We start from the raw sequence: 15,382 nt of genomic DNA, 5'->3' as shown, positions 1-15,382 counted from the left end.
GGGATGTAAACAAATTTGAGCACAACATTTTAGTGGTATTTTATTGTCCCCAGTACAAGGTGCACATGAAATGATCATGCAGTTATCTTGGTAAAGGAGAAATGCTCACTAACAGGGATGTAAACACATTTGTGCTCAATTTGAGAGAAATAATATTTTATTTCAGCTCATGAGACCAACACTTTACATGTTGTGTTTATCTTTTTTTTCAGTGTAATTAATACATGTGTTATGGATGAATAATTAAAGAGTTCAGAGTTTTCCTGACAGGCCATACTCAGAAACTTGAACATTGTAGGGTTATGCAAGGGTTAAATAATGTATCATTTGAATCAGAGCTATAGCTAGCCTCTGTATGATTCTGGTTAGACTGTGATATTAGAATGTACTCCGCTTTTCTGGGGTGCCTGTTTTCACTTTGTCCTGTCTTCTCTCACCCAGGGAGCCGGAGCAGTGGCTCCACCCGGAGCGAGGGAGAGAGACGGAGGGGAGGGAAAGGCGGAGGAGGGGTGGGCAGTACTAGCGGTCGGGATGAGAAGTCACCGGTAGGCGGAGACGGCAGGGACTCTCGCTCAGGAAGCGGCAGCGAATCAGAGTATTCTGTACGGAGCAGCCTGAGGAGGGGGGAACACGGAGGCTCGGCCACCCCCAGTGAACACAGCCACTATAGCCACGTCAGCCAGCGCTCACACCACCGCGCACCCCCTCCACACCTCCAATTCCCACAGGGCATCCCCCTTTCATACAACCCCATGATGCTTATGATGGTCCCCCAGCACCCCCATCACCCTCACGTGCACCCACACACCCTCCAGGGCCTGGGGCAGACAGGGCCCTCAATGCCGGGCCTGCCCCCTGGCACCACCCCCGGGGGACCTCCAGGGGCACCCCCAACCCGTGACCTGGGCTCTGTGCCCCCAGAGCTCACCGCCTCGCGCCAGTCCTTCCACCTTGCCATGGGAAATCCCAGTGAGTTCTTTGTGGACGTCATGTAGGAGTGGAGACACTACAGAGGGTTGAGTCGCAAATGGCACCTAATTCCCTACTACATAGTACACTACTTTTGACCTGAGTCCAATGAGCCCTGGTCAAAAGTAGTGCCCTCTGGGACTGACCCAGAGGCTGTATATGGGGAAGTTGGTGTCCAGAATCAGAAGGATGCACGCTGCAGCATAAGGCAACATTAGAGTGGTACCAGCAAAATTCACAAGGTGCTTTGATTCATTTGAACTCTTGGAAAGCTTTAAGAGCCTAAACCCAGCCCAGACCATTGTCTCTCTTTGTGATGTCATTGGTTAACCAAGGTTTTATTAGGTGTCTCATCTGACAGGAATCAGTTACCTTTAGATGTTTACCTATCTCTGCCTTATCTTACAAGCTGGTAAACATGTAGAGGAAGCAAAGATGAGTAATTCCTGTCAGCTCAAGATTCACCTAATAAAAACCTTAAATTGAGCTTCATCAAGGGTAATGGGAATACCTACATTTCTTTGTTGTTCAGACAGGAACATAGGTCATTATTATGTCAATTTGTACGATATGAAAACAGAATACATTTCACTTCATCAAGTAATTGTACATAATTCAAAATCATGTTTCTAAACATGTCACACACATCACTCATAGTGATATGGAGCATAGTACTACTATAGCCTACTTAGGAGGTTAATTGCTGTGGTGTTCTTGGAATATGGTACTAAAACACTACCAGCTGGAGAAGAAGTGTTGTATACATCATGTATCTGTTAATTGAAATGGATGAATTCATGCATTCACATTTGATCTACTGATAACCAGCAGTAGGAATGTTTTTTTTAATGAGAAGCGCTGTTGGGTTTGTGTTGATATGCACTCAGGCTCAGGGCCTGTATTCACAAAGCAAGTAGGTAGGCTGATCTAGGATCAGGTGCCCCCGTCCATATAACCGTATTAATTATGATTTGACAAGACTCTGATATGATTGAATAAGGGCCCAGATATTGTGGAGGCCTCCTGTCCTCTGCAGTAACTGGTGAGCCCCCTGATACATTTGTGATTTGCACCTTACTGGTCAGTCAGCTTGATGCAGTGTGTGAATTGGGCCGGTACACACAGGTACTGATTACTGGCCACTCTTTTATATTGGCTTAAATATATGATGAGTACTGGCACCCAAAATGACTACCGTACCAGCACTTATTTCAGTTCACTTCAAACACTGGGTGGATGACTGGGAGATGGAAGCTGGTACAGACCGACAGACTGAAGTATTTGGGATAGCAGTTGGTGAGGGTCAAAGAATGTAGTCTGGCTAAACCAGACTGAATGCTATGCTCTCACCATTGTTTGAGTGCTGCATTCAGTCTGGTTTAACCACGCTACAAAGAATGAAAAAGAAGCAAATACAAAATAGTTTATATAGCTCTGATCTCACACTCCTACCCACATTTTGTTTTTTAACTGAGTGACATACACTTTTTATGTATACATTTATATAATTGTATTAAAGGTGCTTGATGACAAATAGTTATGTTTCTTAGTATGGCACAGTCAGTAATGCATTGTCATTTGCTTGTTTGTCACTTGTTCATTTGAGCCATTTAGCGGACACTCTTATCCAGAGAGACTTAGTCAGTCCGTTCATCTTAAGATGGCGCAGGTGGAACAACCACATATCAGTCATAGTAAGTACATTTCTCCTCAAAGTAGCAAAGTCCGAGCTAGTAAGGGGGAAATTGCAATTGTATTACAGTTTAAATACAACTCTAAATTTAAAGTATGTTCCCCTTTATTTGTAGATAGAAATTTTGTGTATAAGCCTTAATTGTAATTTATAACTTTACTTCAATGATGGTGGCAAAATAAATGACACTTATTTAATTGTTTTTAGAAGAAGCCTAATTTGGCTTTTGACGCTGTCCTTGAATAAAATAGTTATTATACTGAACAAAAATATAAATACAACATGCAACAATTTTAAGATTTTGCTCAGTTGTAGTTCATGTAAGGAAATCAGTCAATATAACTAAATGAATTGGGTCCTACTCTATGGATTGTGGGCCTGGGAGGTCATAGGTCCATCCACTTGGGAGCCAGGCCCAAATCAAGACCTTATTGTGAAATGCTTACTTACAAGCCGTTAACCAACAATGCAGTTGAAGAAATAGTCAAGAAAATATTTACTAAATTAACTAAATTGAATTAAAAAATTAAAAAATAACAAGAAAATTACATTGAGGCTATATACACAAGAGGTACAGAGTCGATGTGCGGGGGTACAGGTTAGTCGAGGTCATTTGTAAAAAGTGACAATGTATAGATAATAAACAGTGAGTAGCAGCGGTGTAAAAACAAAAGCAGGGGTAGCCATTTGATTAATTGTTAAACAGTCTTAGGGTTTAGGGGTAGAAGCTGTTAAGGAGCCTTTTGGTCCTAGACTTGGCTCTTCGGTACCGCTTGCCGTGCGGTAGCAGAGAGAACAGTCTATGACTTGGGTGGCTGGAGTCTTTGGCAGTTTTTAGGGCCTTCCTCAGACATCGCCTGGTACAGAGGTCCTGGATGGCAGGAAGCTTGGCCCCAGTCCTGTAGCGTAGCATCCGTGTCATCTGACCACTTATGTATTGAGCGAGTCACTGGTACTTCCTGCTTTAGTTTTTGCTTGTACGCAGGAATCGGAAGGATAAAATTCTGGTCAAATTTGGCAAAAGGAGGGAGAGGTTTGTATGTGTGTGTGGAGTAAAGGTGGTCTTTTTTTTTTTTCAGTGAAGGAAAATCTTAATTTCACTAGATTTTGTGCTTCCAACTTTGTGGCAACAGTTTGGGGAAGGCTCTTTCAGCTTGATAATGCCCCCATGCACAAAGTGAGGTCCATACAGAAATGGTTTGTCGAGATCGGTGTGGCCTGCACAGAGCCCTGACCTCAACCCCATCGAAAACCTTTGGTATTAATTGGAACGCAAACTGCAAGCCAGGCTTAATCACCTAACATCAGTGCCCGACCTCACTAATAGTCGTGGCTGAATGGAAGGAAGCAAGTCCCCACGGCAATGTTCCAACATCTAGTGGAAAGCCTTCCCAGAAGAGTGGAGGCTGTTGGAGCAGCAAAGGGGGAACCAACTCCATATTAATGCCCATGATTTTGGAATGAGATGTTCGACGAGCAGGTGTCCACATACTTTTGGGCATGTAGTGTATCAGTAAACTCGTAAAAACTTAAGCATTACGTAACTTCTATTTGATCAAATAAGCCTCACGCAGCAAATAAGCCATTGCATGTTTTTGTTGACCAAATTCAACACTCATTGACATACAAAAACAAAAAACACCACCTGCTGGAGAAGACAGATTTTGGGCCCAGTTATCCCTCTCGCTTTGCCTCTTCCTCTCTGGCAACTTCACTATTGATTTTCTAGATACAGGTTCACTCAAACATTTTAAGCATTGTTTTTCAACTGATAGTTACAGCTGATTTGGGGATTTTATATTGATTCACTCTCCTTAAATATGTCATCTGATGTATTAGTTTCTACGGAAGTCCGGAAAGGACATGTGAATAACAAAATATACACTGAACAAATGTATAAACGCAACATGTAAAGTGCTAGTCCCATGTTTCATGAGCTGAAATAAAAGATCCCAGATGTTTTCCATCTGTACAAAAAGCTTATTTCTATCACAAACTGTCTCAGGGAAGCTCATCTGCATGCTCGTTGACCTCACCTGCGTCTTGAACTGACTGCAGTTCGGCGTTGTGAAAGACTTCAGTGGGAAAATGCTCACCTTCAATGATCATTAACACACTGGAGAAGTGTGCTCTTCACAGATGAATCCCGGTTTCAACTGTACCGGGCAGATGGCAGGCAGCCGATACATATCGGTTGTCCCGGTCAGGTGAAATCCATAGATTATGGCCTAATGAATTTATATCAATTGACTGATTTCCTTATATGAACTGTAACTCAGGTAACTCTTTGAATTTAAAAAAAATAATTGTGTATTTCCCTCGTTATGTCGATCAAGACTAATTTATCTTATGATCACTACATAAAAGTTGTTTTGTCGAACACAAGATAAACAAAAAGTACCCCAATCATCCATTAATTTGTTCAGGTGCAGGATAACTAAGTCATCATGTGGCTGTGTTGTTTGTTTGTTTGCAATGTGGGGCAGTTAAGCCCTGAACGATGCCCGACAGGCAACCTGTCTCCCAGACTGTGTGCCACCCCCAAGACCACAACCCATTGCATGCAAGGAACAACGCAGCTAGTCTTGTGAGCTAGCTAGGTAGCTTGTTATCTATGCTGGTTGTTATCGAGCAGAACTGATATGTAGGGACACTTCATGTTTTGTGGATAATATGTACATTTACAGTGGGTGAGCTCCATTCCTGGCAGGCTGATCAGATTCAATAGCAGCCTCAGAGGCTGATAAATCAGGATGTTGCCTTGTAGGCTTTTTCATATGTAAGGCTTCTTGCAGACAGCCGGCCGGGCGCATGCACGCTGACTCGGTCGCCAGTTGGCTGGCTTCCGGGACACGCGAGCAGTGTTTCAAGAAGCAGTGCAGCTTGGTATAACAGTATAACGTTAGACCGTCCCCTCGCCCATACCCGGGCGCGGACCAGGGACCCTCTGCACACATCAACAACAGTCACCCCTCGAAGCATCCATCGCTCCACAAAAGCCGCGGCCCTTGCAGAGCAAGGGGAACCACTACTTCAAGGTCTCAGAGCAAGTGACGTCACCGATTGAAACGCTATTTAGCGCGCACCGCTAACTAAGCTAGCCGTTTCACATCCGTTACATTGGCAGGGGAGTTGCAGCATGGGCCAAGACTAACTACCAGTTGGATATCACGAATAAAGGGGTTAAAAGTACAACCGCAGCTGCTTTCGAACCTTTGGGAAACTCAGACGTCACGAAAGAGAGATTAAACAGGCTAGTAATAGGGGTGGCAACACTTTCGGCAGATCATTTTAGAAAGAAAGGGTCCAGATTGAATTATTTACGGTCCATTGAGGTATTTAAAACAGTATTATAATCTCCCACCATAACAATAGAGTCTTGTATTGCTTGTAGGGTTGATAAATTATTGTATGTATTTTCAGAGGAGCGCGGACCATCATGATTTGGACCGTATAGATTAATGAGCCAAATCTGTTATAGTCCAACAACATACTTAAAATAATCCATAGATTATAGATTAATGAGCCAAATCTGTTATAGTCCAACAACATACTTAAAATAATCCATAGATTATAGATTAATGAGCCAAATCTGTTATAGTCCAACAACATACTTAAAATAATCCATAGATTATAGATTAATGAGCCAAATCTGTTATAGTCCAACAACATACTTAAAATAATCCATAGATTATAGATTAATGAGCCAAATCTGTTATAGTCCAACAACATACTTAAAATAATCCATAGATTATAGATTAATGAGCCAAATCTGTTATAGTCCAACAACATACTTAAAATAATCCATAGATTATAGATTAATGAGCCAAATCTGTTATAGTCCAACAACATACTTAAAATAATCCATAGATTATAGATTAATGAGCCAAATCTGTTATAGTCCAACAACATACTTAAAATAATCCATAGATTATAGATTAATGAGCCAAATCTGTTATAGTCCAACAACATACTTAAAATAATCCATAGATTATAGATTAATGAGCCAAATCTGTTATAGTCCAACAACATACTTAAAATAATCCATAGATTATAGATTAATGAGCCAAATCTGTTATAGTCCAACAACATACTTAAAATAATCCATAGATTATAGATTAATGAGCCAAATCTGTTATAGTCCAACAACATACTTAAAATAATCCATAGATTATAGATTAATGAGCCAAATCTGTTATAGTCCAACAACATACTTAAAATAATCCATAGATTATAGATTAATGAGCCAAATCTGTTATAGTCCAACAACATACTTAAAATAATCCATAGATTATAGATTAATGAGCAAATCTGTTATAGTCCAACAACATTAAAATAATCCATAGATTATAGATTAATGAGCCAAATCTGTTATAGTCCAACAACATACTTAAAATCATCCATAGATGATAGATTAATGAGCCAAATCTGTTATAGTCCAACAACATACTTAAAATAATCCATAGATTATAGATTAATGAGCCAAATCTGTTATAGTCCAACAACATACTTAAAATCATCCATAGATTATAGATTAATGAGCCAAATCTGTTATAGTCCAACAACATACTTAAAATCATCCATAGATTATAGATTAATGAGCCAAATCTGTTATAGTCCAACAACATACTTAAAATAATCCATAGATTATAGATTAATGAGCCAAATCTGTTATAGTCCAACAACATACTTAAAATAATCCATAGATTATAGATTAATGAGCCAAATCTGTTATAGTCCAACAACATACTTAAAATAATCCATAGATTATAGATTAATGAGCCAAATCTGTTATAGTCCAACAACATACTTAAAATCATCCATCTACTTGGATCTGTTAGGACAATTTGCACATTAGAAGCAAAATGATTGTTAATGAATATCATCACCCCTTTTGAGTTTCGTTGCCAATGGGATAAGTATATTTCATCCCCCCCCAGTCCCTTTTCCACACAACTTCAGATGTATTTTTTTGTGAACTTGTTCTAATAGCCTTTTGGTAAAGTTCTCCATGTTTGTTGTCAAGGAAGCTAATTTGTTTTTATACAAGATGTACCGCCCCCACCTACTATCACCCAATCATGTCAATACAGAGCTAAACGGAGCTATGTGGAGCCCTCCACATTGTTACAAAATCTGGGAGGCTCATGGCATCACCGTGCTGAGCTCGATTTGGCCTTCGCAAGCCTCGGAGGCTCTGCAATTGTGTCACGCCCTCCACACAGTGCCTCTGGACCACATGTTCGGAACAAGCATCAATAGACTTTAATCCTGCTGTAGAATTCATTCCAGCCAGCAAGAAGGTCAAAATAATTAGTGACTAAAATGAACCAGTCACTCAGAAAAAAAGAATAATGACTCTTGAGTCAGTAAAATGAGTGGTTCAAAAAGAACGAATCGTTCGTGAACTGCACATCACTATTGTTCACACGCGTATCTTTGGGCAGATACGTGTTGGACTTTAGCTATACGTGCTAAAGTCCAACTTCAAAACATAAATGAGAAAAAAAACTGGAACAATATGCAGATCAAAAACATGAAAACAACCCATTTATGTTCTGTGTTGTCAGGAAGCCACGACGATTAATTGGTCAAAACGTAGAGTATGGCTTGAACCAGAACCGATAATTAAAAACACAATATTTTAATAATCAAATTATTGATTATTCAAATGATTGGTTATTCAATTTCTCGTCATGTAATGTTTCCTTAGACAATAAAAACAAAACCATTTATGTTGTTTGATTTCAGATTCAAAGCACTCGAGTTTTATCTTGTCATGTAATAGGAAATATTAATTCGATAAAAACTACAACTATTTTTCATCCACATTGCCACGCTTCATAAATACTGCACCCTCATCTTCAAAACTCCTAGTTATACAACCATGTAACTTTGAAATTTGCTGGAAAGAAACTTGACAATTATTTATTGTTTTGGTGAATAGTCATGACTGGTTCAGTTTATCTGTCCTGTGGTAAAACAATTATTATATTGCTGCTTACACCTTGATTACACCAACAGAATATTGGTACATCAGAAGTATGGAATGGGGCATTAGCCTCGTTATGATCAAGGCGTGACAGAAATTGTAGCAGAAGGTGAACTGATGAATTATGAACTTTTGTTGCACACATATTCAGATGATGCTGTGTACCATTTTGCGCGAAACCCTGTCGGCGTGATCAAGGCGTTAATCTGGATGCAAATTCAGTTTTGAGTTCCACAGGAGTCATTTGCGTACCTGGACGTTTCTGACTGGTCTTGGAACTATGACAACTGGATGGGATATGTAGTGATTTTGCTAACACAGCCTATGCCCCTTTAACCTTTTTTTAAACTATCGCATTTGTTGATTTAAATCGGAATGTATTAGTATAATGAGTAATCCAGGAATGGAACAAGCTAATTGGCTCTAGAAAAGTAGATAAAATAGAGACTCTACAGAGCTACAATGAATTGCTAAATTACCTCTGGACAGGAAGAGTCTACGGAGCTCCTCCTCCACCTCGTCACTCTATGCAGCCTACACTTCCGTATTTCCGCTGTGTCCTGTGCATAGATTCCAAGAAGCTAGACAAGTCTTCCGTATGCGCTGTCTAGACCCGGTCAGACAGGCAGCTGGTGTGTCTAGAATACTCTTTCTATGCTCTGGCCATTTTCTTCAGTGTAATTTTTTCTAGGTTACACAACGGCAGCAGCCTACTTGAATAAGTCACATATTTTGACTCAGAAGGAGAAATTCGTCCATTCGGAGCGCTGATTCGGGACACAAGATCAAACCGATCTCTTTAACCTAATTCTATAGATAGTTAAGGCGGTCGTTCAATATGCTTTTGGGCAAAGTGAGTTTGACTCCTGCGTTGTGCACAGCACTTCGTATCTCCCCTGCCTTTTCCGGGTAAGTAAATACATTCTCACTGACAAAACAGCTTTAAAACGATATATTTATATACATTCAATAATTTTCTATTCGTATTTGTATTCGTGTAGGATTCAGAAGCAGATCGGAGCAGCAGCCACGCAGAATGCCCGCCTCTATGCTTCTTCTCAGGCCGCGGAGGTAGGCAGTGCGCTGTCATAAAACACAACACTCACAGCCACGCACTCGTTTTCCTGCTAAAATTGGAAACATTGTATCAATGAACAAACATTGTAACAGTGATTATTCTAAACAGAGGCGTTTATGTTGCCATCTTGACAGCTCATGGGTTATGTGTTCAGGTGTTGAAACAAACCATGCTGCGTCATAATGTTGTATTAATAAAATGTTATCCAAATGAGATAAGCGTAACTGATAAAATTATGACATTGCTTCCAGTGGAGGTAACCTATATGGACCTACCATATCCATCAGGATATGTAGTAGCATCGAGAAGTGGGGGAAAGTTCACCGTGGACTCACGTGACTCCAATCTAGGTTATAGGTGGCGCTGAGTTCTATTTCCATTCAATGATAGACAGGGGGCAGCAGGACACAGCCAGGTCACACAGTACATGTGTCTGACCAATGACCATGTCAATAGAGTACCACAGTATGAGTCATAATAACCATAAAACCTAGTGGTCAAACAGGGAAATGGTTCCAATTGTTTTTCCACCATACATTTTTCCCATAGGGGATTGTAGAAACACTTAAAATTGGGTGTAGGCTTACCCTGGCGTGACGTTTTGATAACCATGTAAATCTCTCTCAGACAAGGTGACCTTTATCAATATATGTGCCTGTATTCACCTCCCAAAAATGAAACGCTAATTAGCTGCTAATGTGGCTATCATAAAGGATATTTTATCCAAACAATTTGAGGGAGTGCGCACATGTGGCTATTCTGTGTTGAGTGTTAACAAAGAAACAGGTACTCCAATATGCTTCATTTAGAGTTATGTAACTTTAGTTGTCATACATATGCTGGGCTATATGTTTTTGATTTTTAATGCATTGTAAGGCTGCATGATGAGAGTAATGAGGATTTGAAAAAAGTCACATCAAAGGCATGAGCTCTACTTTGTTGTTTTTTTGCGCAGGCTTTACACACTTCATCAGTCTCTCATTCACAATTTGACAAGCACTTGATAATGCCTCAAATTTCCCAGCTGCATCATCTATATGTGTGGCCGTAATGCCCCCTAAAAAAAAGTCCATACCTTTTGCGGTTAGTGGCCGTTGTGCCCTTGGGCTGAAAAAATAATTACAATTCCCTTCTCCTGGCTGCATGCCAAAGCACCTGTCATTCACATGGTTCTCTGTCACACGATTGGGTCTTTCTCACAGGCTAGTGAGAGTGTGAAGACTGACATATCGAGGACGCAACTGCACATGTCCTTATCCCATTCCAAGGTGCATATTGGAAGAACTGTCCACATTTACTTTTCGTCAGCCAACAAGATGAGTAGGCCTAACGAACAGCAAAAGCCCTAGCCAATGTCAATCTACTATCCCCATAGTACAAAGGTCAACTATTCTATTCTGTGCGAGAAATACATATTCCAAACATAGTCTGGGACAGTTGTTGGGATGCGATAGATCCCAAATGAATACAAATTCTAGCATCAAAAAACATATTTTACGCAATGTGGCTGACACATCAGAACGTTTAGCTTAAAATGTTGACCAGCTATTTCTACACATTATAAGCACAGCAATGCGCTCGAAGTGTGAATGTCCCATTAGCTTGAAAACGCCATTATCAAAAGTGACCCAAATGCGATTATGCATGTAATGCTTTTATTATAAAGGTGCATTCTTATGGTGAAAATGATCTTCCCCTAACTTGAAACTCACACGCTGTGTAGGTATGCCAGTTAGACTCTACACACATTGTAAAGCAGATTTAATGTGCTTAATATTAAGAAGTTATTCGGCCACGTGAGTTGTGATACAAACCGTATCAAAACATATAGGACTATGGGCTGGGCTACATGAGGTGTGCGACTATGATTTGTAGAAGTTGCAAAAAAAGACATTGGGCTGTTTTTGCCTTAAGCTGGGCATCATTCACAAGTGATGGGCTATTGTTGCCATAGATATCTGCCACTTAGAAAATATCACTGGTAGACCAGATGGTGGCGCTATAACAAGTGATTGAAAATGCATACATGAAAAGGTCACGCCCCTCACCCCGTTTGATCTAAAGTCACGAAAATCGGTACATATGGTGCTTTCACTTCAACTGGGGGAAAAAAAGAGGTCAAATCATGATGTCAGTGATCTCCAGGTCGGAAAGTCAGAGCTCTAGAAAGAGACCCAAGTTTCCGACTTGGAATTTTGAGTTGGATGACCGTTCAAAAAAAAAAATCCCAGTTGGAGCTTCTTTTTTTTCTTCTCCAGAGTTCCCAGTTGTCTTGAATGCGACAATAGGTCCCTCTCCTCACAAGGAACACATTTTCCTCATAGACACATATACGGTCCACCATGACGGATTTTCTGCCATTAACATTTTTTGTGAAAAACACTTAAAGCTGAGTCTTGCTAACCCACTCGACATCCCAGACACCACTGGCCTGGTTTTGACAACTTGGGTGAAAGATGTGTCTTGCCATAGATATCTGTCATTTACAAAATTACACTGATAGGCCCAAGGGTGGTACTATAGTAATCAACTGAAATTCTGAACTTATATCAAGCATGTTGTCCCATTTTGAGCTTAAATTGTTGTCAATAATTGGACCCAAGATGGGGCGCGGCATCATTTGTTTAATGTTGCCTTGTTTTTAAATGAACACTCAGATTCTTAAGAGTAATATATTGTTTATCTTTCATATTTAATCATTGTATATAGGAGCAGGGTCTCCTACTGTAGTTTTCACAAACACCTTTGTGATTGTTGCCCATTTCCCCTGTCTAAAGTACTGTACCACTCCATTCAATTATCCTGATCCTACCTATCAATAATCCATCGGAAATTCACTTCTTTCAGTCCCTATCTCTCTAACATATTGTAACCATAGAACTAGAATGAGATTATATTTCTATGGTTGTAATCTCTTCTCGCTGTATGACATTGCTTGTTTGTGTTTGTCTCTCTACAGGCAGTACTGGACAAGCAGGCTGTTGGCACCACCACAGCAACCAAGGCAGCCACTGCCAAGAAGGCACAGAGCGTGGTATGTGTTCTTAGATCAGCCTTCCTCCCTACTCCTTCACTGAGGTTGTCCATACTGGATGTGGCTACTGTTTGGGTCTCCATGTTTTTAAAGTTCAAGATCAACAATTATGACTGAGCTGCGCTTAGATCCCTCTGAAATGCATTAGGAAGTACAGTATGCATTTCCTGCTTTTTTTTGTGACAGTTGATGATCTATCAACATGACTCCATGTATCTCTTGTAGGAGTCCCAGTCTTTCGCCGTCAACATGTTCAAGGGCCAGATCAACCCCTCGCAGGTCTTTCCCTTCCCCTCAGGTGAATGGACTAGTCATGTATTGTTATGCAGCCACTTAGCGATGATGTAAAGGAGACATGTTGGAACATCTAACGGTTGTGGTCTTTTTGCTGTTTTCCAGTGATGAACGAGGAGCAGACCCAGTTCCTCCAGGAGTTAGTCCCACCCGTTTCCAAATTCTTTGAAGTGAGTTTCAATTCACCTTTTTCTTGTTTTTGTGACCAAATGTTTATTTTATTTTTACAAATAGTAAACCACAACACACATTTCCTCTTAAGTTATTCAAGCTAAATTTCTTTACTGCCACTAGATTTGTCATCAGGGTCATCTTCATTAGGGAACACCGTAGCAAAATGTTTCTTATTGGACAAGTTCAGATAGTTTCGATTATCTGTTAGATTATTGTCTGTATTGGACCGTATTCCTCCATTTCATTACTACTGAACACGGCCCAGGTTGTAACTGACCCCTGTTTCTCGGGCTGGCTCGTGGGTGATATATATATATATATATATATATATATATATATATATATTACTGCTCAAAAAAATAAAGGGAACACTTAAACAACACAATGTAACGCCAAGTCAATCACACTTCTGTGAAATCAAACTGTCCACTTAGGAAGTAACACTGATTGACAATAAATTTCACATGCTGTTGTGCAAATGGAATAGACAACAGGTGGAAATGATAGGCATTTAGCAAGACACCCCCAATAAAGGAGTGGTTCTGCAGGTGGGGACCACAGACCACTTCTCAGTTCCTATGCTTCCTGGCTGATGTTTTGGTCACTTTTGAATGCTGGCGGTGCTTTCACTCTAGTGATAGCATGAGACGGAGTCTACAACCCACACAAGTGGCTCAGGTAGTGCAGCTCATCCAGGATGGCACATCAATACGAGCTGTGGCAAGAAGGTTTGCTGTGTCTGTCAGCGTAGTGTCCAGAGCATGGAGGCGCTACCAGGAGACAGGCCAGTACATCAGGAGACGTGGAGGAGGCCGTAGGAGGGCAACAACCCAGCAGCAGGACCGCTACATCCACCTTTGTGCAAGGAGGAGCAGGATGAGCACTGCCAGAGCCCTGCAAGATGACCTCCAGCAGGCCACAAATGTGCATGTGTCTGCTCAAACGGTCAGAAACAGACTCCATGAGGGTGGTATGAGGGCCCAACGTCCACAGGTGGGGGTTGTGCTTACAGCCCAACACCGTGCAGGACGTTTGACATTTGCCAGAGAACACCAAGATTGGCAAATTCGCCACTGGTGCCCTGTGCTCTTCATAGATTAAAGTGTAGGTAAACTTCCGACTTCAACTGTATATATGGTATGCTGTAGGAGGTGAATGACCCAGCAAAGAATGACTCCCTGGAGAAGGTGGAGGACAGCACCATGGAAAGCCTGAAAGAGATGGGGGCATTTGGTCTGCAGGTCCCCCAGGACCTTGGGGGTGTGGGCCTCACCAACACACAGGTGAGAACATATACCTTTATCGCTATACACACACAGTCTTGTACAACTAACCTTGTGGGGACACACAATTCCAAAAAATTATATTTTCCCTAACCCATACCCTAGTTTCTAACACTAAACCCCATTGAAATAGCATTTGACCTTGTGGGGATAACAAAATGTCCCTATTTGGTCAAATTTTTGTTTTTTTACTATTGTTGTGGGGAATTCTGGTTCCCAACAAGCATAGTTAAAAACACACACTGACCTGGGGGGGTAACACACAGGGACGCAGACAGACAGACACACACACACGCACACCTTAAGAGCAATACCCCAACCAGGACGCAGGTAAGCAGGGATACCCTTTTACCTCTATACAGCAAGAACACAGTCTATTCAGTGTACTGTACCAACACATAATACACAGGTCAGCAGAAATACCAGCACACGTGTGCAATGATGCATATACAGTGCCTTTGGAAAGTATTCAGACCCCTTGATTCTTGTTCTTGTTGATTATGTTACAGCCTTATTCTAAAATGGATTAAATAAATATTTTAATTCTCAGCAATCTACACATAATACCCCATAATGACAAATCCAAAACAGGGTTTTAGACATTTTTGCTAAATTATTAAATATAAAAAACAAACACCTTATTTCCGTAAGTATTCAGACCTTTTGCTTTGAGTCTCCAAATTAAGCTTAGGGTCATCCTGTTTCCATTGATCATCCTTGAGATCTTTCTACAACTTGATCAATTCAATTGATTGGACATGATTTGGAAAGGCACACGTATGTCTATATAGGGCCCCATAGTTGACGGTGCATTTCAGAGCAAAATCCAAGCCATGAGGTCAAAGGAATTGTCCGTAGAGCTCCG

General features: G+C 40.8%; 2 protein-coding genes across 3 annotated transcripts in view; both read left to right on the top strand.

Moving 5' to 3' along the window:
* The window catches only part of LOC139392653 (segment polarity protein dishevelled homolog DVL-2-like), a 36,046-nt gene extending 32,839 nt beyond the window's left edge, over positions 1 to 3,207 (top strand). The window contains exon 15 of one of the 2 annotated variants that reach the window (XM_071140793.1): positions 442 to 3,207. In XM_071140793.1, coding sequence (XP_070996894.1) covers positions 442 to 995 — 554 coding nt within the window. In that variant the 3' untranslated portion in view covers positions 996 to 3,207. The remainder of the gene's footprint in view (positions 1 to 441) is intronic. The other variant, XM_071140792.1, reaches the window with a different exon arrangement.
* A 5,537-nt stretch (positions 3,208 to 8,744) lies between these two features.
* The window catches only part of LOC139393100 (acyl-CoA dehydrogenase very long chain), a 36,869-nt gene continuing 30,231 nt past the window's right edge, over positions 8,745 to 15,382 (top strand). The window contains exons 1-6 of the mRNA XM_071141450.1: positions 8,745 to 9,563; positions 9,656 to 9,725; positions 12,692 to 12,766; positions 12,992 to 13,064; positions 13,166 to 13,230; positions 14,383 to 14,517. Coding sequence (XP_070997551.1) covers positions 9,493 to 9,563; positions 9,656 to 9,725; positions 12,692 to 12,766; positions 12,992 to 13,064; positions 13,166 to 13,230; positions 14,383 to 14,517 — 489 coding nt within the window. The 5' untranslated portion in view covers positions 8,745 to 9,492. The remainder of the gene's footprint in view (positions 9,564 to 9,655; positions 9,726 to 12,691; positions 12,767 to 12,991; positions 13,065 to 13,165; positions 13,231 to 14,382; positions 14,518 to 15,382) is intronic.

This window comes from Oncorhynchus clarkii, chromosome 33 (assembly GCF_045791955.1).
Source record: "Oncorhynchus clarkii lewisi isolate Uvic-CL-2024 chromosome 33, UVic_Ocla_1.0, whole genome shotgun sequence".
NCBI lineage: Eukaryota > Metazoa > Chordata > Actinopteri > Salmoniformes > Salmonidae > Oncorhynchus > Oncorhynchus clarkii.
The sequence above is the reverse complement of the archived record's forward strand: the minus strand, read 5'-3'. Positions and strand labels throughout refer to the sequence as shown.